Genomic DNA, 23839 nt, shown 5'->3' with positions numbered 1-23839 from the left:
TAAAACATTTTAAGAACAGCTTTTCGGTTTTAGCGACGGCGCAGCGGGTTTGACCGGGTCCTGTTCTCCGGTGGGTCTGGGGTTTGAGTCCTGCTTGGGGTGCCTTGCGACGGGCTGGTGTCCCGTCCTGGGTGTGTCCCCTCCCCCTCCGGCCTTACGCCCTGTGTTGCTGGGTTAGGCTCTGGCTCCCCGCGATCCCGTATGGCACAAGCGGTTTCAGACTCTGTGTGCGCTTTTTGGTTTTATATGAAATCAAATAGTGGTCATGATTCTTGTCCATTTTTACACACTAATGGACACCATAACCTGAGATGGGTTCTACTTCTAATTTGTTAATTATGGGAAAGGAAATTGTTGAACAGGGCAGACTTAGCATATAAATGCATGTTCTACTCCAGTGATCTTTTTACTGGCCAGCAGCAGATATGGCTTGACTCTTCCTGTTCTATTCTGATCTGAATTGAGTGTCTGGACTTGCTGCTGGACTGGGTCAATAGGCCCTTTATGTGCACTCGAGTCAAACCGGTGGCTTCATGTTAGCACAGCTGTGTGTGCATGTGTTGCGGTTGGACTGAGGGTTGTATCTCGTGTGTGTCTGAGTGCTCTGTGGGTGGTTGTGAGAGGCAGCTCAAATTCTGTGTATAACAGCTATGCTCTCATTCACCTGCTATTTGTCCGGCTTTGCAGTTACTTGCTGTTGAATGCATGTTGGTTGGATTTTCACCCATGTCTGCAGTAGAGTCTGTGTTTGAGCCTGAGAAGGATTTGTTTTCTGATCTGTCGTTGGTTTCTAGTAGTCGTGGGTAGCGATCGGGATGTTGTACTATAGCTGTGGTCGGAGAGGTCAGCTCCCAGGGTGAGAGCAGCAGCTCCAGGTGGCCAGTAAACCAAGACAGGCCCCTCTGCCAATCACCCGTCTGTTTCTCGTGTTACTGAACGTTATCATGCCCAACCATATCCTTGTAATTTCCACGCCTCCTCAGCCTTGGCTCGTCTGTCTCCATTAGTAATCGTCTCTGGGCCTTGAGGGTAGGCTGGGTGATTCCTGCTGTACCGTGGTGATTACAGTAGAGGGAGCAGACTGTTTCCCAGTTTCCCTACATCGTGGAAGTCCCCGGAGGACGTCCCCGCAGCCACACGCCAGCTGCCACTGCCCCCCCCCAGCCACAGGAGACCAAAAAACCTGTTAGCGCTCATCTCCACTGAAAGGACCCATCCTTTCTACTGGAGCTATGAGAACAGCCGCTAAATTGTGATTATGACATATAAACAGCGATGAAAGAAACAAAGTGCAGTGGGCAGAAAATCTCTGCTAGGGAAGCTTGTGTGGAAACCTGGGACACCCGAAACATCAGGAAGGAGCAGGTTGACCTGTCAGCCAGTAGCAGTTATGAGCTGCAGCATCTCTTGCGGTTTCATTTCTTGATCTTCAACGCACTTAGAACGCAACTTGTATGCTTTTCAGCTGCTGTTCTGGTTTGTGACAGGTGGGGAAAAGGAATTTTAACAAAGACATATAGTGGGGAGAAACAGCGGCACTGAGACACAAATACCCTTGCAGCACTGACCCTAGAGTCTGCAGTGTCTGTTGGTCCCATGGAGAGGGTGTCTGTGAACCCCTCATTGCCCTCATGATGAGGGCATCTACTTGTTGACCCCCTGTACCCCCTCTCTCCTTTTTCATTCATCTCTTTTGTGATGTCTCCTCTGGCCCTTTCCAGTTGCTACATGCTGAGCAGAGCAGTTGCTGAACTGCCCTATTCTGCCCTATTCTGCTCCCTGTTAAGAGAGGGACTTTATAGCAACACAGTGGGGTGTAGGGCGACACAAGGGGGTTGCTATGCAGCGCCTTGTTGGCACTTTGAAAGGGGGCCTATATGTCCCTGGAGGTGTGGAGAAAGGCTTTGCGTTGACACACGTCAAACCGGACTATAATCCACCCGCAATTTGTACATCGGGACGTCTGTACCCACCCAAGTATGCACAGAGGGGCCAGACAGCTAACATCCGAGAAAGGGCTCAACACCACAGACTCTGTCTGTTCAGCATACTTGCTATACTACACAAGCCTGACGCAAAGTTGCAGCTCAGATGTCAGCCAGTTTGGAGCGATGATGTTTAAACTAGATGCCTGAGGAGACATGATTCACTGCTGAGCCCTTTGGAGTGAGGGAGATCCCTGGCAGTGCTTAAAAGCACCTTCAGAAGTCTGGAGATTTTTAGCTTTGCTCTGGACAGAGCTGAGGCCAGTGGCCAGCGGCAGGTAGGGAGCCTGTTCTGATTTAGAGCAGGACTTGTCTCTGCATTCTTGCTTATGGTGTCAACATGTCTCCATTTAGTAAAGACCTGCTCATGTGAAGACGTATCCCCAGTGGCCTTTTGTGTAAGACCTGAGCCTGTGACATGGAGAACACTTTCACAATGCACGCCATTCAGTTCCCGAAGTTCCCTCTGATCTTACCTTGGTACCTTGGTACTCTCAGGACTCCTATTGAGCTGGTGCATGCGAGAGAGGGGGGGATTTGACTGTACTTTATAGGGTATGCCAAGATGAGATCCAATGTTGGAACATTCTCCTGAAAGGGTGCATTGTTGTGTACTAGGGATCAAGGTAGTGGCATGAACAGCGGGCTGAATTGTACTGGCTGAATCTCCTTGGCCTCTGAGGAATGCCTATACTGTAGTACTTTCTTAACTCGTATCACTGCATTGCCTTCCATTTTACAGCCCCCGGATGCTAATCGTAAGAGCTGAAAAGTGATACAGTGCTGAAAAATACAATGACCGTAGAGTGAGCTGGCATGGAAGCCCTTCTCTGGGAGTTTGAATCTGGAATGGCTTTGGCATCACACAAGAACCCACTGATGCAGAGGTTCAGACCTCTGGAACACCGTCCCTTGCTTGGACATTTTGGAATCCCGGCCACAGCATGATGACATTTGCCTCCCCATCACGGCTGGATGGCATTAACATGTGGCGCCTGGGCATTGTGGCAGTCTCTGCCTAAAATAGTCCATCCGTGCTACACTGTGCCAGCCAGCCCGTAGGCTGCCATTTCAGTAAGGTGCCGCTCTGGGTTATTTTTAGGTTCCGATCCCGCTGGGGAAGTGTTCCTCCCGCCAAAGCTGAGGCACACCAAAACGGAGAGCAGAGAGGCCAAGACCTAAACGTTCGAGGCAAGGAACCAAGAGGGGGGACACCACAGAAACAAAACAACAGAGAGAGGCCCCCAGGGGGGCTGAGGCCACCGACAAGATGATGACAATGGTGATGATGGCCATGACGCTGACATGCAGCTCCCTGCTGTTCCTTGGCCTGTTGACCGCGCAGGCCTCCTCCAGTGATGTCCCCAAGACCAGCACATCACCAACCCCCCCATCTTCATCCTCCTCCTCCCCCCGCATGAAGCTTTCTTACAAAGGTAAGGTACTTCTTTCAGTCTACGCTCGCTCCTCCACTCACATCACTAATTATGCTCTGACTTTTTGGTGCAGTCCGCTGGGACCAGCACCTCCCACTGAGTTCACTGGACACACGTTTGCTTGTTTGTACAAGCTTCTGAAGATGGGTGGAATGCATAACGTTCTTAGACATCCATTCAGCAGGATGAAAAACATACAGCACTGACATATCTCAAGGTTTCAGAGATGAAATAAACAAAAATTAATACAAATATTATTACTGTAGTGATTGCTTAGAATATTATCTATGCCCTAATTCTTTTCCTTATTTTTTTCATAATATAACATACTGAACATGGTGCTTATTTATATTTAAAAAGGCATTTATATACAACTTTATAGATAACATGCTCCAGAGCAGTAACCCAAAAACAGGAGAAACTATTTGCTCACTTATTTCTCTATGAAGCATCTTACATACCTTAAAATTTTTATACGTCTGGATAATTAAGGAAGAAATCTGGGTTAAGTGCTTACTCAAAGGTACAATAGCAGCTGTTCTCCTGAAATGTGATCTGATACCTCAGTAGCTTGAAGTTAATTTTTTTAACCCCGATTGCTCACTTCCCATTCTTTAAAAATAAATCTTCAATTTATGATATTCATTCAAGATTTGTCCTTCCAATTTAAATACCCTGTTAAGGATTAACTAAATTATTATGTATATTTGCTAATAATGTATATTAGATTTCATCTGGTCTGAATGTTAATGCTGCCCCAGTTTTCTGATCAATTATTCATAAAAATCAATTATTCATCAAAAAGGTGTCACGTTTAGTATTTCTGTAAGTGTACATATATTATAGATTATGGTCACATTTTTTGTTTTAAATTGTCATATAGTTTCATGCTAATTCACCTCTTTGAGCTGCTCAGAGACCTAGGGCAATGAAAATATATGCCAAAATTGCCCCCACTGAGCTGACCCGTTTTCTTCCTATGAGGTGTCTTGCAAAGCCATCGACTTGAACATCTGTTGCCCTGGAAGCTCCCAGGACTCGCCTTGTATCCTGGGTAACTGTGGAGGGCAGCGGTAATACCCCAGTGGGGAAGATATGAGTGCAGGAGCAGTGGGCGATGTCGAATGTCTCATATTCTCAACTCCTCTTCCAGTGGCCAGTTGTATTGAGCTCATCTGTCCAGTCCTGCAACTGACCATATGGGCTGGACAAGTGCAACAAGTTTTGTTATATAGAAAAAAAATGCAAAGAAGTGAAGCCAAATTTAAAGACCATGATGAAAAAGGGCTTGAGAAAAGAGTGAGCTTGTGAGGGCATCGCCTCCATTTCAACTAGCAAGCTGGCACTGAAGGTCCTTACATCACATATCCTGTGTCTCCTGCACATTGCGTATGTGAGGGGTAGGACAGAGAATGGCAGGTTTTACTTCTTTACATAAAAACCAAGTATCCATTTCACTGCCTGTCTTGCTGGCAGTGTATCGTGGGAGGTTATATGTGTCAGTGTGTGTGGCTGTTGTGTGACTTCGCCCTACATTAACTGAGCACACCTTCCCCCTCCAGACCTGCTGGCCTTCCACGGTGTGCGCCGCTACGAGTTGGATCGGTCCTGCTGCTTCAGCACCATGCTCCTAGATGAGGAAAGGGGACGTCTCTTTGTGGGCGCCAAGAACTTCCTGCTGTCCCTCAGCCTGGACAACATCGCCAAGCAAGAGCACAAGGTCTGCGATGAAAAACATTGATGTGGCCATCTAGCCATCTAACATTGCTCTGTCTGTCGACCTATTAGTGTGTCACCATGTGATGTGCTTCAATCAGATTGTCTTTTAGAAAACTGCAGATTTACATTGTTATGTGAGATATGGACAGTTTGTGATAATATGATTTGCACATTAAGTAATGGAAACTTTAGATGACTACATATAGCATTTCACGGTCCATTTCATCCAGAACATCCGATTTTTGCCACACCATAGTAGGTTAGTAGAGGTTCGAGCCATGGCCTTTCAGTAAATTGTCCTGGGTTCTACAGTAGTACTCTTGATCAAGGTACTTACTCTGAAATGGCACAGTAAATAAACGACTCAGCTATGTAAATACGTAAATAATTGTAAGCAGCTTAGGGTATAAACCTACCATTGAAAGTTTCTTTAAAAAACACATCAGTACAATAGTAACAGTAAAGTAAATAATACTCAACGATCCAAAAAGCCACAGGTGGTCTTTAAATTATCCATCTAGTTCTCCTGACCCTTCTGGTATTACTGCTGAACACATATTTATGTGGCACTGGGTCCAAAACTCTTTAGTTTTCTGATATTTCCTATGAAGCTTGACCTACACAAGGATTCCCATAAAACCCACGAGTTCCACTTCATGCTGAAGGTTATAGATGGTGTGGTGTTCCTAACCTCACCTCCTCCAGGGTTAAGCTGGTGAAAGAGTGGTGGTGACAGATTTACGGACCCCACCGTATCTTACCATAGGCATACGATCAGAGACGGTACGATGCGATGCACTTGTGAAGCTGTGGTGGTGAGTGTCGCGGGGTCAGCTAATCTCTAAAGATCTTTCATCAGCAACTCCCCCAAGTGGCTGAGCCCCCTGCCCTCTAACCTCCCACCCAGCCTTAGCTGAGTCCAGTCTGTGAACTTCTCCCTGGCTCCTATCCATCAGCCTACTGCAATGTGACAGGCCAGAGAGATACAGCAGTCCACTGTTTTCAGACCGCCGTCTGAACCCTCTCGTGCTGGGTAACTTCTGCAAAAGTTTACAGCGGTGCACAACAGGCTTTGGTACGACTGGGCTGCAGCCCTCATTTTTAAGAGTGCATTTCTTCTTTCATTTAATGTCTTTAAGAGTTAAATCAAAACCATCACTAAGGAGACATTTTTTAAAGTCTAAATCATCAGGTTTGATTGTGTTCTAGCTATTTTTATGTATCATTACATTTTAGATGTCTGTGAAGATTCTCAATTATCCAGGTCATTGTATATCTAAAAACAAAGCTAAAACAAAGGCAACTGGACTTGCATAAGTTTTCTTGAAAACGTTTCACATCTCATCCAAGTGGCCTCTTCTGATGTGCGCTTAGAGGTGTTTTAGCTTTGCCTGGTGGGGCCTCACAGTAGAAAAAGGCCCAGAATCAAACTGGTTTCTTGACAATGTTGTGGGAAATAAGAGATCCTGGATTCACTGGACACCCCATTTGCAGAGGTTTGTTGTTTCAGTGCCAGGCGACCCATCTTCTGCTCTACAACCTGTCCCTGCATACTTCTGCCCTCCCCCACACCCCTTTAGTGACACAGTCGTGTTTTGTCTTCGCTTCCTGTGTGCTGCTTTCACACGTTTTCTTCCCATCGGGTTCTTTCCCACACATTTTTCCACGCATTTTCTTTGTTCCATGGATTTTTTAATGCATTCAGTTCTGTATGGTGTGTGTGATGTAAACTGGAGAATCCTAACCTGATCCTGGGAGTGCTTTTTTACATTATTTCATGTTTACTGTAGCTTGACTGGTAAAATTTTTCCAAATTTGCAGAAATCCTTGTTCATGATTATAGATACAAACAAGAGCGAAGCAAAATTATTGTTTATACAGTTCGTGTGCAATTATAGTGGTACTTGTGCTCCTTTTGCAATGCTGAGATCTGTTTGAGCTCTAGGATTTTTAGAAAAATCAGAACCAAAGCACAGCTGGACACGTTTCCCTTAATAAAGTCAAGACTGTAAAGTCTGAATCTTGCGCTGTGCTGCTACTCAGACCCAACCTCAGGCTATTGCCTTTGAGACCACTGGTTTGTGGGTATAACAGGTATGTGCAGTTGAACAACTACACTTTGACTATACTTTCACACGGTGAACTGGACCAGAAAAAATAAGACCTGTGCTCACGTGCTAATATGAATGGACCCTTTCTTACCGACAATCCCAACCCTCACCCCGGGGGTCAAATCTTCACAGCTAATGGCTGACAGCATCGACTCGGATCTGACATTCCTTTGTGGGAGAACGGGGTGCCTTTGCTTTTCAAAGGGAGTAACTTGCATTAGGTGAGAAAGTTCTGTGTTTGGGGCATGTTCATAGTGAACGAGGTGTGGAAAGTGAAGGTCACTGGGGGCACAGGGGTGTGTAGACCCTCTCAATGGTGCAAGCAGTGTGTGTGCAGCGTTCTATTCACAGGAGCCAGCTGGGCACAGGAAAAGCATTGTTGAGGTCCATGTAAGTGGATTTGGTGCCTATTTGGTGTTGTCATTTCCATTTTAGCTCTCCCATGATCCGTCTTGTATTCTTCCCTTACCTGGAGGATTCTCTTTCAGTCAAAAACATTGCCATGTTTATCCTTGACTGTTCAGACCAAAGACCTCACAAAGTCCCCCCTCACAATCTGCAATCCAAAGCACTTATCAGTTTCTTCTCTGCCAGCACTATGAACATATGCACATGGATAGTGTTTTAAGGTGATAAACAGTGAAGGTAAAGATCTCAAAAGGCAAACACTGTACAGTGTATCTGTACATGGAGATTGTTTCTGACCCTTATCCATGAATGGACTTCATTTCTCACCGTTTCAGTTCTTCTACATTTGGCCCATCATTGCTATTGGCTTGGCATAGACCTTAGCCTTCATCTCACCATTTCTCTTCTTGAGCTCTCATATTGCCCAGACAGGTTTACTGTAACAAATAAACTCCTGTCAGTTGTTTGTTTGCTCTCTTTTTTCAGTTTCACTTGATTTATAAAAGACATGACATTTTATTGGTGTTGTCTGTCACCTATATTGCTTGTCTGGTGTCATGTCGTTTTTATACTTTTATGGTGCTATTATGGTGCTATGTGCAGATTCTTCACATGTGTTGGACAGCATTGTCCCTGCAGGCTGGGCAAGTCTGAGCTTATGATGTCAAGACCCCAGGCATAGCTGTACAATAGCCTTCCTACTGACCTTTGACCGCTGCTCTTCCCCATCTCTTTCTCAGATCTACTGGCCAGCCCCAGTGGACTGGAGGGAGGAGTGCAACTGGGCAGGAAAGGACATCAATGTAAGTACCTGCCGATGGAATTAGGACTCCTGGCTTTGCAAAGGCATGTTGGATTATCGCTGCTCTACTTTTATGAAACAAGGCCAATGACCCCATAACTGCCTGACTAGCTCAGGTGACTAGCCTTGAGCTAGAGCTGCTGGCTGAGATCAGTGGACCCTTCCTTCCGCTCTTATTGTAGTGCAGCTGGACACAGCCGGGAGTGGAGCTCACAGCCCCTCAGCAGCCTGTGTTCTGCCTAGACCCACCCAGACTGCTTCCATGTTTAGTGAGACCACCCACTCAGAGTGAATGGTGGCCCTTGACTCTGAGGAAACAGTCCCTCCCAGAGAGGGTGCTGGGCTCTAACTCTGTGCGTCTGTACGTGTAGGGGGGGGCTCTGCAACAAGGGTATAGGCTCACAGCCTAGCCACACACGCCTGCACACTCGCACCCACCAGCCCCTCATCAGCCTGATTATACAGCTGGAGGAGGCACACAACAGCTCCCATTCATTGCAAAGTCCTGGGTCCCGTTACACCTGAGGAGCTGTGTCAGCTGTGTGCGTCTTGTATTATATCGTACTTCTGGTCTGACCTGATCCCAGGACTGGGACTTCTCATTATTTGACCTTCTCTAGGATGTAACTGAGGTGCTGCTTAAGTTACAGAAAAGGCCCGTTGTTTTAAATTCCTTCTCGTTTTTTTAGGCTGGGCTACTGCATGAGATCATACTGGTCGCTCTAAGACTCAGATAAAGCGCATTTGCATGTGTTTCCCACATGCGGACACTCTTCAGGCTTTGTAACTTTCATTTTTCTTGGCTTATGCTGTGATTTGCTTGGCTTCAGAAAAAAAAAAAATAACAGAGGCCAGATGGAAACCTTGGTGGACAATTAATCTCTGAATCAGTTGCCATTGTTTCACCTTGAGCCGTACATTGAGAGCTGTCCATGCTGTAATATTATACATGCTTTTAACCACTTCTAGTGGAAATGGCTGGGGGGTGGGGCAAATCAGACAGTAATGTGTCAAAGAGCCAGTGCACTGTCATGCCAAAATCAATTAATGTGTTCCCAGATGAACATTAATGCTCATTACTGGGCAACGAGGGGCCACTCAGCACAGATGTTCTGCCAGAGACACCGAACTTGAACCATAGGGGCAACGGGACTGGAGGCATCTCCGGCCTGGAGGCAAAGACCTGGCGCTCATCAGAATATTCAGAAATCCTTTGCGCCCTCCCGTTTAACACCAGTGGGTGCTTTTGGTATTCAGTCCATTCATTTCCACAAAGCATTGTCATTTCATACCCTCCACTGATGTAACCCTAGTGCACTATATATCACCTGGCCCAACCCCTAACCTGCCCCCCTAGGGCCTGAACCCCAGAACCCCTTCAAATCAATCAGACAGGGCCAGCCTCAGACATAAGTTACAGCCGTCCTACCAGCTCCGTGATATATGACCCTGCTGTGACCCGGAGGTAATACTGGTCAACCCTGCATGCCCTTGTTACGTGACCCCGGCAGTTGTGTCTTCATCGTCACACGCTTGTCAAGAAAAAGACAGCAATGTAGGGAAAAGTGGAAGAAGCTTCCTAAAGGACTTCAGGGCTCTCTATTCCCGCTCTGTTATTCAGGTCAAATGCATGCTTAGTGTTTCATGTTAATGTGCTCGTCTCTGTTGAAAAGTCACATTGCACCCGAGGAGTGAAGGGCCTGGCCTGGCTCCGTATCCCAGACAGTCCAGCATCAACAGGTCGTATGAGGGGTCTTGCATGGAGGGCACCCCTTCCTACCGTGGTGGCCGTCTGGCTGTGAGGTCTCCAGGAACACCTGAAAGAGATTTGCTCTAATACCACCACACCCAAAGACATGCAGGCCCTTCTGTGTTTGGAGTACAGTGACCCCTCATTCGACCCTAATCCCAGCGCTGTGTGTCACTCAGCACAGCAAACACTAGGCCACCTAGGGAAAGAGCTGCTAATCGGACACCGTCGCTGTGCAGCACAGTGAGACACATTTACAAGTCCAAGGTTCGCTCCTCTCATCATATTAAAAGCAACAAGCCGAGCTTTATTTTATTTCCAAATAAATTAATTTCATGCCTAGCGAAAATCAAGAAGCTTGTGCTTCAGACTACAGCAGCTGGGTGGAGAAAGTAATTGTGTTTTTGTGAATGTAAGAGAGGGTGCGGTGGCGCAGTGGGTTGGACCGGGTCCTGCTCTCCGGTGGGTCTGGGGTTCGAGTCCCGCTTGGGATGCCTTGCGACGGACTGGTATCCCATCCTGGGTGTGTCCCCTCCCCCTCCAGCCTTATGCCCTGTGTTGCTGGGTTAGGCTCTGGCTCCCCGTTCCCCTGAATGGGACAAGCGGTTCTGAAAATGTGTGTGTGTGTGTGAGTGAATGAATGAATGTAAGATATACACATACGCACAGTGGCTGAAGCCGCTTGTCCCGAGCGGGGTCGCAGCGAACAGGAGCCTAACCCGACAACACAGGGTGCAAGGCTGGAGGGGGAGGGGACACAACCCAGGACGGGTGAATGTAAGATGATGCGAGGAATGCAGCAGTATTATTGCGGTTTGATTCTGCTGCTTTAGTGTTGTGAGGCTGTGTCAATATTGAGATGCAGATTGTAAAAAACACTTGAAATAATGAGGTATGTAAACACTCAAGGAGAAGTTCTGTGATGTAATGCGAGGCAGATGCACTGTGAGGTGTCCGGGCTGTGAAGCAGAGGTACTCTGAGGGGGGTGCTGTGTAGTAAACGTCTTTGAGTCGATTCTTGGCAACCACTCGCACACTTTTCACGGGAAGGTAGGGTATGGAACTGTTCTACCATTGCCTTCTCCCATGTATGTCTTTGGGAGGAAACCCATGCAAACATGGGCAGAACATAGAAATTCCATACAGAAAGAGTTGGATTTGGACTCATATCCAAACTCACAGCTCAGGAGGAACCAGTGCTACCCACTGTGCCACCTGTGCCAACAATTCACAGAATGTGGGACAATGTTAAGAAGTTAGTGCTATCAAGGCACCAGGCGCACGAACTCTTCTGAGGGTACGAAAACAGCGGCGTACCCTCTCCCCACACTCCTGCACTTCCCAGCCCAGTCAGCAAGGACACAGCTGGGCTGCGTCTAAGTGGGACTAGACTCCTCATCCCCTCAACGTCATGGAAACCAAGGCTCTTGTTAGAGCCCAGCAGGACTGGTCGGTGTGACGCACACAGAGCGAGTCTTTGTCATTCACTTTGACAAATGGATGTGCACATTCGCACTTTTCCTCATGTTTTATTACTGCTGATCCATCGCTTAACTGTACAGGAAATCCCAGTTAAAAAGTGAGGATGTCATCACTACTGAGCACCTCAGCGGGGGGATACCGTAATGATACCGTGGCATTACGGCAGAGATACTGTAAAGATACAGTAGCGACCTCTTGTCCCAACGGATTAGTGCGTCTCTCCCCGAAGCTGGCGATGTTGGAGCCGACGTTTGCATGCAGCCCTTCAGACAGCATTAAATTAATGGGATAATGCGTTGGCTTTGTTGCGCACAGAATGAGTGAAAAGGCTGAAGGGGACAAAAGGGCCGATGGGTGACACATGGCTTTGGGAAGTGCCTCTCTCTACCAGCCCCTTTGTTGTCTTTTTCTTGCCTCTTTTGTGGGGCCGCTCACATCAAAAAGCCCCGAGTCTGACTGCAGCTCCTCTCTGCTTAACCCCACTCTGCCCCCGGGCTAATTGAAAGTCATAATGCCGCTGCAACAGAGGACCGCGGTGGGGGAGATGGCGCTGGGGGAGGGGAGTGGCCCCCCTGAACAAACACGGCTGGCACTCTGTTTGTCAACAGCTTAATTGGCGCGCGGACAAGTCTGCCCCCTCCAGGAGTGCTCAGAGCGCTGTCCTGAGAGGGGTCCTTTGTTCCTTGAGCAGGGGTGTGTGTGTGTGTGTGTGTGTGTGTGTGTGTGTGTCTGGGCTAATGGGACAGAACAGAGCGAGCGGGCCACGACGCTGCACCCTGCCGTAACGCTGACGTGCCGACGCTGCTCCGGTGGCGACTCGCACCGCGGCACTGCGGCAACAGAAACGGCTCGGCACTTAAACGCAAGGCTGCCTAAGGAGAGGAGGGCCGAGCGTTGGGCGGAAAGACCCATCAACATGCAATTCAGATATATGCGGATCTCGTTGATCTTTTCATCCCACGGGCCTCAACGCAAAGGCCTGCACACACGCCGGGGTGTCTCGCGCCACGAAACTTGATCTGCTAGCGGACAGATGTTAGCCGTTCAGTAGCTGGATTCCGCGGTAATTCCAGACCCTGTAGCAAATTATCAGCTCTAATGGAGAGGGGGCTTGGCGAGAGTGGGTGTCCAATGGTGTAATTACAGTACAAGAGGTATGAGCAGCTGGCGCGGGAGCGGCACGACGCCCCTCCCCCAACCCGTACGGGAGCAGCGGTGGTGCAGAGAGTTCACGTTTTCTCCCTGTTTGCTGGTTGCCAAGACAACTTCACCTGCTTACATCACGTATGTGACTTTTTCACATGCAGTTGCGCTCAATCATTAACTCGGGTGCCATTGTGGGGACCCTGAGGAGTGGAATGAGTCATGGCGGGATGGGACACATTGGTTCACCCTCTCTGGGTGACACTGTACACTCCACGTAGCCCTGTTTATCGGAGTGTAGGAGTGGCCATGGTTAAAGTTTCTTTTTAACTCCAGCTTCTGTGTAAAGGCAGCATCGAAACTGATGTCAGAGGACGTCAGGGCCCTGACTGAATGTGTCCAAAGCGAATACGGCCAACGCCAGATTTCCCATGAGACACTACAAGCGCAGTGCCTAGAGCGCATAAAATTTTTAGGGCCAAAAAAGGAGGGAGAAAATTTTAAAATCAGAAAAAACAAGGAAAAAAGGGATAAAAATATGGAAAAGGTGAAACAGAAATTTTATGCAAGAAAAACTTCCAAATTACATTTCAAAAACATAAATCCAGAATTTCTATGCACTTCCTGGGTAGTTTCTTTTTTTGGCTTCTCAAGTCAATCTATGGTTCGGCATTAGAATATTTTGAAGTGCATCATGTCGATCGATGTAGTTCAATCGGTGTTTACTCCACTTTCTGCACATTTCAGAGTGAAAGTGCTAAGGGCTACGAACACCAAAATATGAATACGGTGTACTAAGTAGACTAGTTGTTGGGATGGTCTGCAGCAGATGGGGTACCTCAGTGAGGATCTGCGCAGGGTGTGGGTTTCCGTTCAGTTCTATGAGCATCACCTCGCCGTGTCTCGAGTGACGCTGTGCTCCTGTCCTCCCCACCAGATGGACTGCGTAAACTACGTGAAAGTCCTTCACCATTACAACCGTACCCACCTGTATGCGTGTGGCACTGGAGCCTTCCACCCCACCTGTGCCTTCCTGGAGGTGGGCCAGAAGATGGAGGTGGGTGGCTCGGACATCTCGGCCCGCTTTCCCCCTTCCCCCTCCTGCTTCTGGCAAACTGCTCCTCTGCACAAAAGTCATCTGCCTACACTGTCATTTCAGAGGCCTTCTGTTCTACAACCCCCACTTGCGCGTCTGGATTTTTAGGGTGTGCAGCAGCAGCACATGGGATTCGGAAAGACCCAGAATTTAGCGAACCAACCACCTCTATACATATCTAGCCAGATGGTGACAATCAGTGTTGCTCAGGGAAGCTCAGCTTCTCACCCTTTCCCCTTATTATGTGATTCCCCGTTGGTCCCGCAGGCCTCTCTTCTTAACTGTCATCACAGCTGCTGAACACACTCAGGGTTTCACTAACATACAGGGACACTCCTCTCCCTATCTGGATAATTCATAATGTGCTATATTTGTTCACTTCCTGACATCAGCTGCACAACTGGCTTTGTTTATTTTGAGATATGCTTCCCTCAAACACACCTTCCTTCACGAGGTCATTCCTTGCCACCCTGTGTCCCGTTATTTTATTTTTCTCAGTCCTCCATTTCCATTTGTCACCACTGCTCAGGATCATATCTTCAGGATGAACCCCTCACTCATAGAGGATGGGAAAGGCAAGAGTCCCTACGATCCCCGGCATGCGGCCGCCTCCGTCCTGATAGGTGAGACCTGTGCGTAAGATGCGAAGAGAGTCTGCTCCCCCTCTAGTGGCCGAATGCAGAAACCCCGCTCTCATCATAGCCCCGACCAACGATCATGCCTTTCCATTCTTCTCGACCTCTAGGGGATGAGCTGTATTCTGGAGTAGCCACCGACTTGATGGGACGAGACTTCACCATCTTCCGGAGCCTTGGCCGCCGCACATCCATTCGGACGGAGCAGCACGACTCCCGCTGGCTCAATGGTGAGGCCGAACCCCAAGGAGGGCTAAGTCTTGTGTGGGCTCGACCACTTGAAATCTCCCTGGAAAAAATGATAGCTCAGAGTGTTGAAAAATTTGTATCCAGTTTACACTGTGGTTGTGTTTTTATTCAAAATATGTACATATGAAAGTTGATAGCCTAGTGGTTAAAGCTGCTTTCTTCCCCTTGAAGGACCCAGGTTGAAATCCCTCCTGCTGTTGAAGTACCCTTCATCAAGGCACTTGCCTTGAATTGATAGAGTAAATATTATCCTGCTGTATAAATGCTTAAATCATTGTAAACAGCTCAGCATTGTAAGATGTTTTGGAGAAAAGCATCGAATAAATGCAGATGTTATCATTAGTATGCATGTATTATCTATCTATCTCTATCTGTGCAGAACCCAAGTTTGTTGGAGCGTTCTGGGTGCCCGAGAGTGAGAATCCAGATGATGATAAGATCTTCTTCTTCTTCCGGGAGACGGCCGTGGAGGCTCAGGGCCTGGGAAAGGCCACCTACTCACGCATTGGCCAGCTGTGCAGGGTGAGCAGCCCGTGGGTCCCTGGCTGAGTAAAGGGTGTAGGGTGTCTGCAGAGGCCACCCCAGAAATAATACAGTACAAACAACCTGTACAAAGCAATGAACACAAAACAGTGACTAACAAACATGGTGAACTGGCAGTAGACAACATCAACTCTGGCCTTTCAGAACGACATGGGAGGCCAACGCAGCCTGGTGAACAAATGGACGACGTTCCTCAAGACCAGACTCATCTGCTCGGTTCCAGGCAGCGACGGCAGTGACACCTACTTCGATGAGCTCCGTAAGCTACTGTCGCGACCGTTTAGATATCCTCAGTGTCCTGAGGCCGCAGCAGCTGCGCAATCGGCCGAGGTTTGACACGCCTCGTAAACAAAGCTTCCATAAACAAACAGAGGCACTCACTGGTTTCTTTCTCTCATCTGACCTTTGACCCTGACACATGGCCTCTCCTCCTAAGGGGACGTGTTCCTGCTGCAGACCAGAGACAGGAAGAACCCACTGGTCTACACGGTCTTCTCAACTTCCAGGTAAGAGGTCAGAGCCACGGTGCAGGGAAATAAACAGGGTTGCCAACCACAGTCTGTTGCAAAGTTCATTCTGCAGAGCAGTGCTTTAGCGAGATCAGTGTGAGGGTGTTTGTGAACACATCGACTCTACAGGTTGCTGTGCATAGGTGTGGTTTTCTCTGCTCTGTGTATATATCTGATCACATGTTCTGCGCCTCTGATTGTGTTTTACATTTACATGTTGCAATTATTCAATTAGCAGGTGCTTTTCTTTAAAGTGGCTTACGATTGAGAGTAAACCACAGCGCATTTCACCAGCAGATGTAGAGATATAAATGATGAGACACGATTCTTAAAGTACAGTCAGTTTACATTTACATTACATTTACATTTATTCATTCAGCAGGCACTTTTCTCCAAAGCGACATACATCTCAGAGAAATACAATTTGTACATTACGTTTGGAGAAAGCGAGACATAGTTGCAGACATGGGATTCTCAAGTAAACCTAGTTTATTTCCACTTTATGCACCGATGTTCATGACACGAGTAGCTGCACAAAACTCAGGATAGGCTAATCCTGATCCCCTTCCTACAATTTTTTTCAACGGGTACGCAAAGATTTACGTACAAGCAAGAGTAGTGGCTGTGTAAAGGTTTATCTGGGTATGATCATAAAGTTATGGTGTATGAACATTTACACCTCATATGAGCTTGAGAGATCATGGGTGAAGTGAGTCTGGAAGAGGTGAGTTTTCAGACCCTTCCTGAATGTGGACAGAGTTTCAGCAGTTCTGAGTGAGAGGAGGAGGTCATTCCACCACAACGGAGCCAGAACCGAGAACCTCCGTGCTTTACCTTTCGTGCGCAGGACTACCAAGCGGGCAGAAGTAGATGAGCAAAACGGTCTGGTTGCGGTATAGAGGTTGATCAAGTCTTGTAAATAGCTGGGAGCAGTTCTACTGATGCATTTGTAGAAAATAACCAGGGTCTTGAATTTGATCTGGGCAGCTATAGGAAGCCAGTGCAGAGAAATGAGTAGAGGAGATACATGGGAACACTTTGGCAAATCAAACACAACTCGTGCAGCAGCATTCTGTATCAGCTGCAGAGGTTTGATGGCAGTAGCCACACAATTTGATGCCACCATTTAAACCATTAAACGTCCATACATTATACGTGTAGCTGCATATAGAATTGGTAGAGAGTAAAATGATTTAAAGCAGATAGCATTAACATCATCATTATGTGAGCACCAACATATAGAATTGATAGGTAATTATATTTACATTTATTTAGGTAATATAAAGGTATTTGTGGCAAATGATATAATGGAAATCCATGGAGCTGATAAGAGATCAGTAGAGTCATGAGCCTGAAAGGGATGTGCTTTGAGACCCTTTGAGACCTTTTGAAAGTTTATAGGGATTCAGCCGTTCCGAGTGAAGGAGGGAGATCATTCCACCGCCTTTTAGCCGAAACTAATTTTGTGTCCTCTGATGCTCTACAGCAGTGTTTTCAAGGGCTCAGCTGTATGCCTCTACACCATGAACGACATTCGCAGGGCCTTCCTGGGGCCTTTTGCCCACAAGGAGGGGCCCAACTACCAGTGGGTCCCCTACCAAGGAAAGGTGCCCTATCCACGACCTGGCATGGTAAGACTTTCAGCCTCCCACAAGCTAAGACTGATCCCCAGCTGTGATAGAATGTTTCCTGCCATTTGTGATATATTGTTCCTCTTAATGGAATTCTTTGCTTGGGGGCAACAATTCCCAACCCCATGTGGGAGACAGGGATTTGTTGAGCTGGGGGGTTTACAGATAGCGTTTGTATGCATCTCCCCTGCAGTGTCCCAGCAAGACCTTTGGCAGCTTTGAGTCGACCAAGGGTTTCCCGGACGACGTGATCCAATTCGCACGCCACCACCCACTCATGTTCAACCCCGTGTACCCATTGAAGCACCGTCCTGTGTTCCTGCGCACCAATGTGGACTACAGCTTCACGCAGATCGCTGTGGACAGGGTGGCCGCGGCTGATGGCCAGTACGACGTCATGTTCATCGGCACAGGTAGCGCCAATCTGCTGGGGTTTTCTGCAGCATCCATACTCCCATGTGCCATCGTGTTAAATACGACAACATGTTTTTTTCAAAAAGCTGTAGAAAGGTTTTTGGAACATTTTTTCTTTGATTTACACGGACAGACAGACAGACAAGACAGATATTGAAAAAGGTGAGCATCCGGGCCACAGAGACTGATTGTGTGTTGCGCTCTTGCTAGATGTGGGAACCGTCCTGAAGGTGATCTCTGTACCCAAGGAGAACTGGGACAATATGGAAGAGCTGCTCCTGGAGGAACTGCAGGTGTTCAAGGTGAGCACATGTGTGTGCGTGAGCGCGCAAGTCCGTTAGGTGTGCCTCGTGAGCCTGTGTGAGTGTATCCTGTATGTGTGTGCTGTGTCCATGTGGTTCTGACCATCCACACTCCTCTTGTCTGCAGGATTCATCTTCAATCATTAACATGCAGATCTCTTCAAAGCGGGTAACTATCTTCTCCTCATTACCTTCAGCTGCTTTAGGGACCATCGAATCCGTTACATAATTTTGCCGTGAAGACATACGAAAATTACTTCATTTTTTAAAAGACAGGAAGAACAGCTATGACAGCTGCATTAAAGAAATTCTCAAAGCGGGATGAGAATGCCCTGTCTGTTTGTGACACCGTTGAGCAGTGCTTGATTGCGCGTAGCTCCACTCGTCCCACCGCCGCTGTGTGCTAAGGCTCTGTCCTCTCGGCCCAATAGCAACAGCTGTATGTGGGCTCCGAGACCGGCTTGGCCCAGGTGCCCCTGCATCGCTGCAGCATCTATGGCAAGGCCTGTGCAGAGTGCTGTCTGGCCAGAGACCCCTACTGTGCCTGGGATGGGACCTCCTGCACACGCTACCTACCCAACACCAAACGGTACGCCACATGTTCCCTTACACCAGCATGGTTCAGGTCAGCGAGCTAGACTGGGTCGTGCTGAAGCCCACAGAGAGTATGACTAGGTGGTAGTGTAAGGGTAGCTGATATCTTAGTGGTTAGAGCGGTTGCCTTTGGACCCAAAGGTTGTATGTCCAAATCCCACTTCCAGCTGTTGTACTTATTGTAAGTTCCTCTAGTAAAAATCACAAATACATGGGTAAGTCATTGAAGGTAGAGTAACACTGGAGGAAAGTGTCAGTTAAATGTAAATAGTACAGCATGTACTGTACTGAGCTGGTCGGCTTCGAAAGAAAATACAGTCGGCTCTCGGTATTCGCGAGTTGCTGGGGCGCAGCCCCCTCGCGAATCCGAAAATTCGCAAGTAATTTTTTGACCTCTAGGGTCTAGGATCTTCACGTTTTTTCTGCCTCTTGGAATCGCTTCCTGAAGCTTTAGGAGCACTACGCTTCAAACCCATGACTACAGTTCAAAGTTTCTTGCACAAAGTTCACTGCAAATTGCTGCGGGAAGCGTGAGATGAAACGGCCACTTCGATCACTGCAAAACACGTAACTGATGCTGCTGCCGAGACAAAGATACGCATCGTCATCTGCAGTTTTTCGCATTAGGTAGCAAAGCTGAAAAACTTTTTATAATAAATTTTGTACTGTATACAGTGTTGTATACATAGAATAGAATAATAATGCACATATCATAAGATTATATGAATTGCTGAACGTTTCCTTACATTTTATTTACAGCCTGCGAGCATCTTATGCGAGATCGAAAAAAGTCCCAAGAAACTTCCCATTTAATTTTTGAAGACCAACTCGTGAATAATCAAATTCGCGATTATGAAACTCGCGAATTTAGAGGGCCGACTGTAGAGTCTAATTATGGCTGTTTTTTTATTTTATTCAGCATTAGCATTTAAAATGTGACATTAGAAGATTTAAAGATTTGTCCACCTGTCGAATCTGCACAGGCGTTACCGTCGTCAGGATGTGAGGAACGGGGACCCCAACACGCTGTGCTCTGGAGGTGAGGACGGTTCATTCTCTGAGGTCATCACTAGGGGGTGCTGTCCCAACATTCGACCGTTGCATGTTCTGTGTTGCCGCCTTTGTCAAAGCCAAGTTTTGTCGTCTGGATCCGCTCTGTTCGCGACCACAATGGGCCATTTATCCCAAATGCATAATAACCAACCCAACAGACAACATCAAACGCAACGCTGTGATGTCATGTGTTTTGACGGGCGCTGCGAGCTCTGTCGCTCTGGGTCTCCGACAGGAAACGATGGCGTCGGTCCTCGCAGCAGCCCAGTGGCACGCGTGCTCACGAAGGAAGTGAGCTAGTGGTCAGACAATCAATGAGGGTCTGTTGTTCACACTCACCTTACTGCCAGTCGCAGGACTGAAGAGGACTGCAGACGGGGGAGCGTACACTTGTACTGTAGCTGCTGAGGACATATCCACATATCGCATATGAGTTTTCCCTACATGTGTCCTATATATATACATATACATATATATATTCATATATATATATGTATGGATATAAGAGCTCCAGGGTTGCAGGTTTGAATCTGTGCCTGTGTCATTGTTGCATGTCCCCCACTTGTTTGCATGAGGCATCTTCAGTTACAGCTCATGCTGTTCAGATAAACTGGGACCTGTAAATTGCCCTTAATGTGTCCCTGTATGAGGGAGTGGTGCATGGATAAAAAGTCTGAAAGACAAAATGAATGATATTGAATATTTCAGTTTAAGCCACAGGGAGGGTACGATGGTGCAGCGGGCTTGGCCAGGTCTTGCTCTCTGGCAGGTCTGGGGTTCGAGTTTTGCTTGGGGTGCCTTGTGATGGACTGGTGTCCCATTCTGGGTGTGTCCCCTCCCCCTCCGGCCCTCCGCCCTGTGTTGCCGGGTTAGGCTCCAGCTCGCTGCAACCCCATTTGGGACAAGTGGCTTCAGCCAGTGTGTGTGTTTGTGTGTGTGTGTGTGTGTTTAAGCCACTTGGTCAAGGATTACAGGAGCAGAGGAGGAATGAATGTTTTTTTGGAAGCAAAGCCACTTCTTTAACCAGGGGCGGGTGCTGCGGGACCGGGGTCCTAAACCTGTATCTGTGGTTCTCCCTAGATCACCATAAGCACCGCGTGGCCCAGAAGAAGCTCTATGGCGTGGAAGGCAGCAGCACCTTCTTGGAGTGCTTGCCCAAGTCCCTGCAGGCCCGCATCACTTGGACCTACCAGAGGACGACGGACACGCCTCGTGAGGAGGTCAGCGGTGCTTCTACCGTTGGCCATTTTCCCTTTGCTAGCGTACAGACCTCATGTGTGCACTTAATGGTTTCCAAATGTGCATCTGCTGGGGAAATTTCCCCCTGAACAGATAGAGTGGCCTACCAGGCGGCACTGGTGCCACACAGCTCCTGGGCTGAGGGTTTGGGTCTGGGCTCAGACTATCCCTTGGACTGTGGCATGTTCCCTGGGTGTCCTCCCACAGTCCAACATGTGCGGAAGAGGGCAATGGTAAACCGCGTCTGTTTTACGCTTCTACTTTTCCGTGTCAACTCGATGGCGCTTTCCTTAAAGATGGAGTACCCTAAAAATTATAATTTGTGGCTGAAACCTTTAGTTTGTTTTTCATCTTTTATATCTCCTGGGATTTTGCAAGGAAGAGGTTATGAAGCACCTATTTAACTGAGGTCCTCACAGTAATAGCTAAAAGTGTGTGTGTGTGTTGTGGCAGGTACACCTGGATGACCGAGTGCTGCAGACGGACCGGGGCCTGCTGATCCGCAATGTTCTGCGGCGTGATGGCGGCATGTACCAGTGTCACGCCATGGAGCACGGCTTCACGCAGACTCTGCTGGGCATTGCGCTAGAGGTGGTGCCTTCCTCCTCGCCTTCCTCAGCCCTGCCCTCCGACCCCTTCAGCAGCCTGAACCACGGTCGCTCCGTCAATCAGAAGATGTGGTACCGGGACTTCATGCAGCTGGTGGACCACCCCAACCTGAACACTGTGGACCAGATATGCGAGCAGGTGTGGATGCGGAAGAACCGGCAGCCGAGCAAGGCCCCGGTGCCCGCCGCACCTGCCTCTGGCAAGCCCGCGGCCCCCCTTGGAGTCCCGCACGGCCCTCCGAGCAAATGGAAGCACCTGCAGGAGATCCGGAAGGGCCGGAACCGCAGAACCCACGAGAGCAAGCCCCCCCATCGCGCTCCGCGCAGCGCTGGAGAGTGGTGATGTAGGGGCAGCGAGAGGTGGAGAGACAGAGAGACAGAGAGAGAAAAGGGAGCGAGAGACAGAGGGAAAGAGAAAGAGAGACGGACCGAGAGACCGAGAGACCAAGGACTCATGCAGGTGGTCAACACTGAATCTCCTGTGTATATTCATCTTCCCGCGAGTCCCCTCTCTACCTGCCCACACCTAGCCCTCAACGCTCCATTCCAGAAAACCCCGCAAACACTGTCTCCTTCAAGGACTGCGTGATCCGCACTCCTGTGCACGGTGTGCTGGACAACCTGAGCACCCCCAGCTCCCCCACAACCCAGGTGGCTGTGTGGGCCACTGCTTTTACTGACTCTGTACTCTTTTTTTTCCAAAGGCTCTTAACCGGAATTAAGCTAGAACAGAAGCATGGGCATCTGTGCTCGTTCACACACACACACACACGCGCGCGCGCACACACACACACACACACACACAGATGGTCTCACACACACACACCCACTCAAATACATAACCACACGCTGCTCACATCCTGGCCTCCGCTCACTCTCATTACATGACATCATTGTCATTAGATGACATCATCAAGCGTTGGCCGGATGATAACACCAGCTCTTAGGATAGTCGCGTGGTTCTGCCGTAATGCAGATGGAGTGACATCGCAGTGAATCATCGCGCGGGGCTGCAGACGAGTTCCCGAACGACCGCTCGGAGCTCAGCTCCTTCGTGTAACGGAACGTGACAAACAGAGCCGGGGTGTGTTGAAAATATTGTGTTATAGAGACACAAACGTGTGCACACAAACACAGTGCATGTACACCAGCATCAACACTGCTGAGGTACCTCTGGGAGACGTTTTGAAGAGGATGGTTCTTTTGGACTCAACTTGTAACATGGACTTCTGTTCCAGCACATACAGTGAACATACTGTATACTTATGTGTTTGTGCGTGTGCATGCCTACCTGCGTGCGTGCGTGCGTGCGTGCGTGTGTGCGTGCATGTTTGAACCGACACAACTATAAAAGCCTGGTCTTGTCCTGTCATACAGGACGTTTCGGCCAAAAACCACTGAAGACAAGCAATACCACTATTCTGATTCTAGTGAACGCAGCTTTAGAGCCAAACTCCCTTTTTATTTCGAAAGCTGCCACCGTGTGAGAATTCATAAAGCTCTCTGCATGACTTTTTTTGTTTTTAAGCTTAAAATTAGTGCAAGGCATGTAACGCGTAAGAGTCGTATAGGGTAATGGGAGTGTTTTATCTTAAATTCTGAAATATTTAAGGCATTTCCAATGGCTGGAGCTCCACTGGGTGTGACTGACTTGTGTGCTGAGGGTTCGCCACCGTGTCCTTTGTGTTTGTGTAGCTCCTTTATGCCAAGTCTTCATTAGCGCGGGGATTCGAGGGCACACACCTTATTTGAAGCCGCATGATGGTTTCGTGGTGATGCAAATGCTGCTAACAAGCGCAGCGCCAGCCATGCTGAACACACACTCTTTACCGTCTCCTACCTACCCCTTGTCTGGAGATTATTTTACACAAAGCAAACTGTTTCACCGGTAGTTTTAACGTGTTTTGCTCAAAAATTTTCACTGTGTTTATCGGTCCCTTTAAGAAGTCCAGTGCAAATAAAGGTTTTACAACAGAAAGACTGAGCAACTTTAAAACGCTTTTAGGCTCACATTTGAAAGGTGCGTTACAAACGTTGACAGTGTTCTTGGAAATAAGACAAAGAGGGCTGTTTTGTGCGAGTGAGACACATCCCGTTGGTGCTTTTTCCTGTTTTTTCAGTGTGCGTTTC

The 23839-nt window shown here is 48.1% G+C and overlaps 1 protein-coding gene across 2 annotated transcripts in view; it reads left to right on the top strand.

The window, feature by feature from the left end:
- Positions 1-23017, top strand: part of sema3b (sema domain, immunoglobulin domain (Ig), short basic domain, secreted, (semaphorin) 3B) — a 41790-nt gene extending 18773 nt beyond the window's left edge. For both annotated transcript variants that reach the window (XM_018737779.2, XM_018737780.2), the window contains exons 2-18: positions 3088-3421; positions 4984-5141; positions 8400-8462; positions 13774-13893; positions 14462-14555; positions 14678-14797; positions 15196-15338; positions 15504-15618; positions 15796-15865; positions 17355-17499; positions 17693-17912; positions 18124-18215; positions 18343-18384; positions 18647-18804; positions 19793-19848; positions 20943-21082; positions 21555-23017. In XM_018737779.2, the coding sequence (XP_018593295.2) occupies positions 3256-3421; positions 4984-5141; positions 8400-8462; positions 13774-13893; positions 14462-14555; positions 14678-14797; positions 15196-15338; positions 15504-15618; positions 15796-15865; positions 17355-17499; positions 17693-17912; positions 18124-18215; positions 18343-18384; positions 18647-18804; positions 19793-19848; positions 20943-21082; positions 21555-22052 (2400 nt within the window). In that variant the 5' untranslated portion in view covers positions 3088-3255 and the 3' untranslated portion in view covers positions 22053-23017. The remainder of the gene's footprint in view (positions 1-3087; positions 3422-4983; positions 5142-8399; positions 8463-13773; positions 13894-14461; positions 14556-14677; positions 14798-15195; positions 15339-15503; positions 15619-15795; positions 15866-17354; positions 17500-17692; positions 17913-18123; positions 18216-18342; positions 18385-18646; positions 18805-19792; positions 19849-20942; positions 21083-21554) is intronic.
- The last annotated feature ends 822 nt before the right edge of the window (positions 23018-23839 follow it).

Source organism: Scleropages formosus, chromosome 2 (genome assembly GCF_900964775.1).
Source record: "Scleropages formosus chromosome 2, fSclFor1.1, whole genome shotgun sequence".
Lineage (NCBI taxonomy): Eukaryota > Metazoa > Chordata > Actinopteri > Osteoglossiformes > Osteoglossidae > Scleropages > Scleropages formosus.
This window is presented reverse-complemented; position numbering and strand designations above follow the sequence as displayed.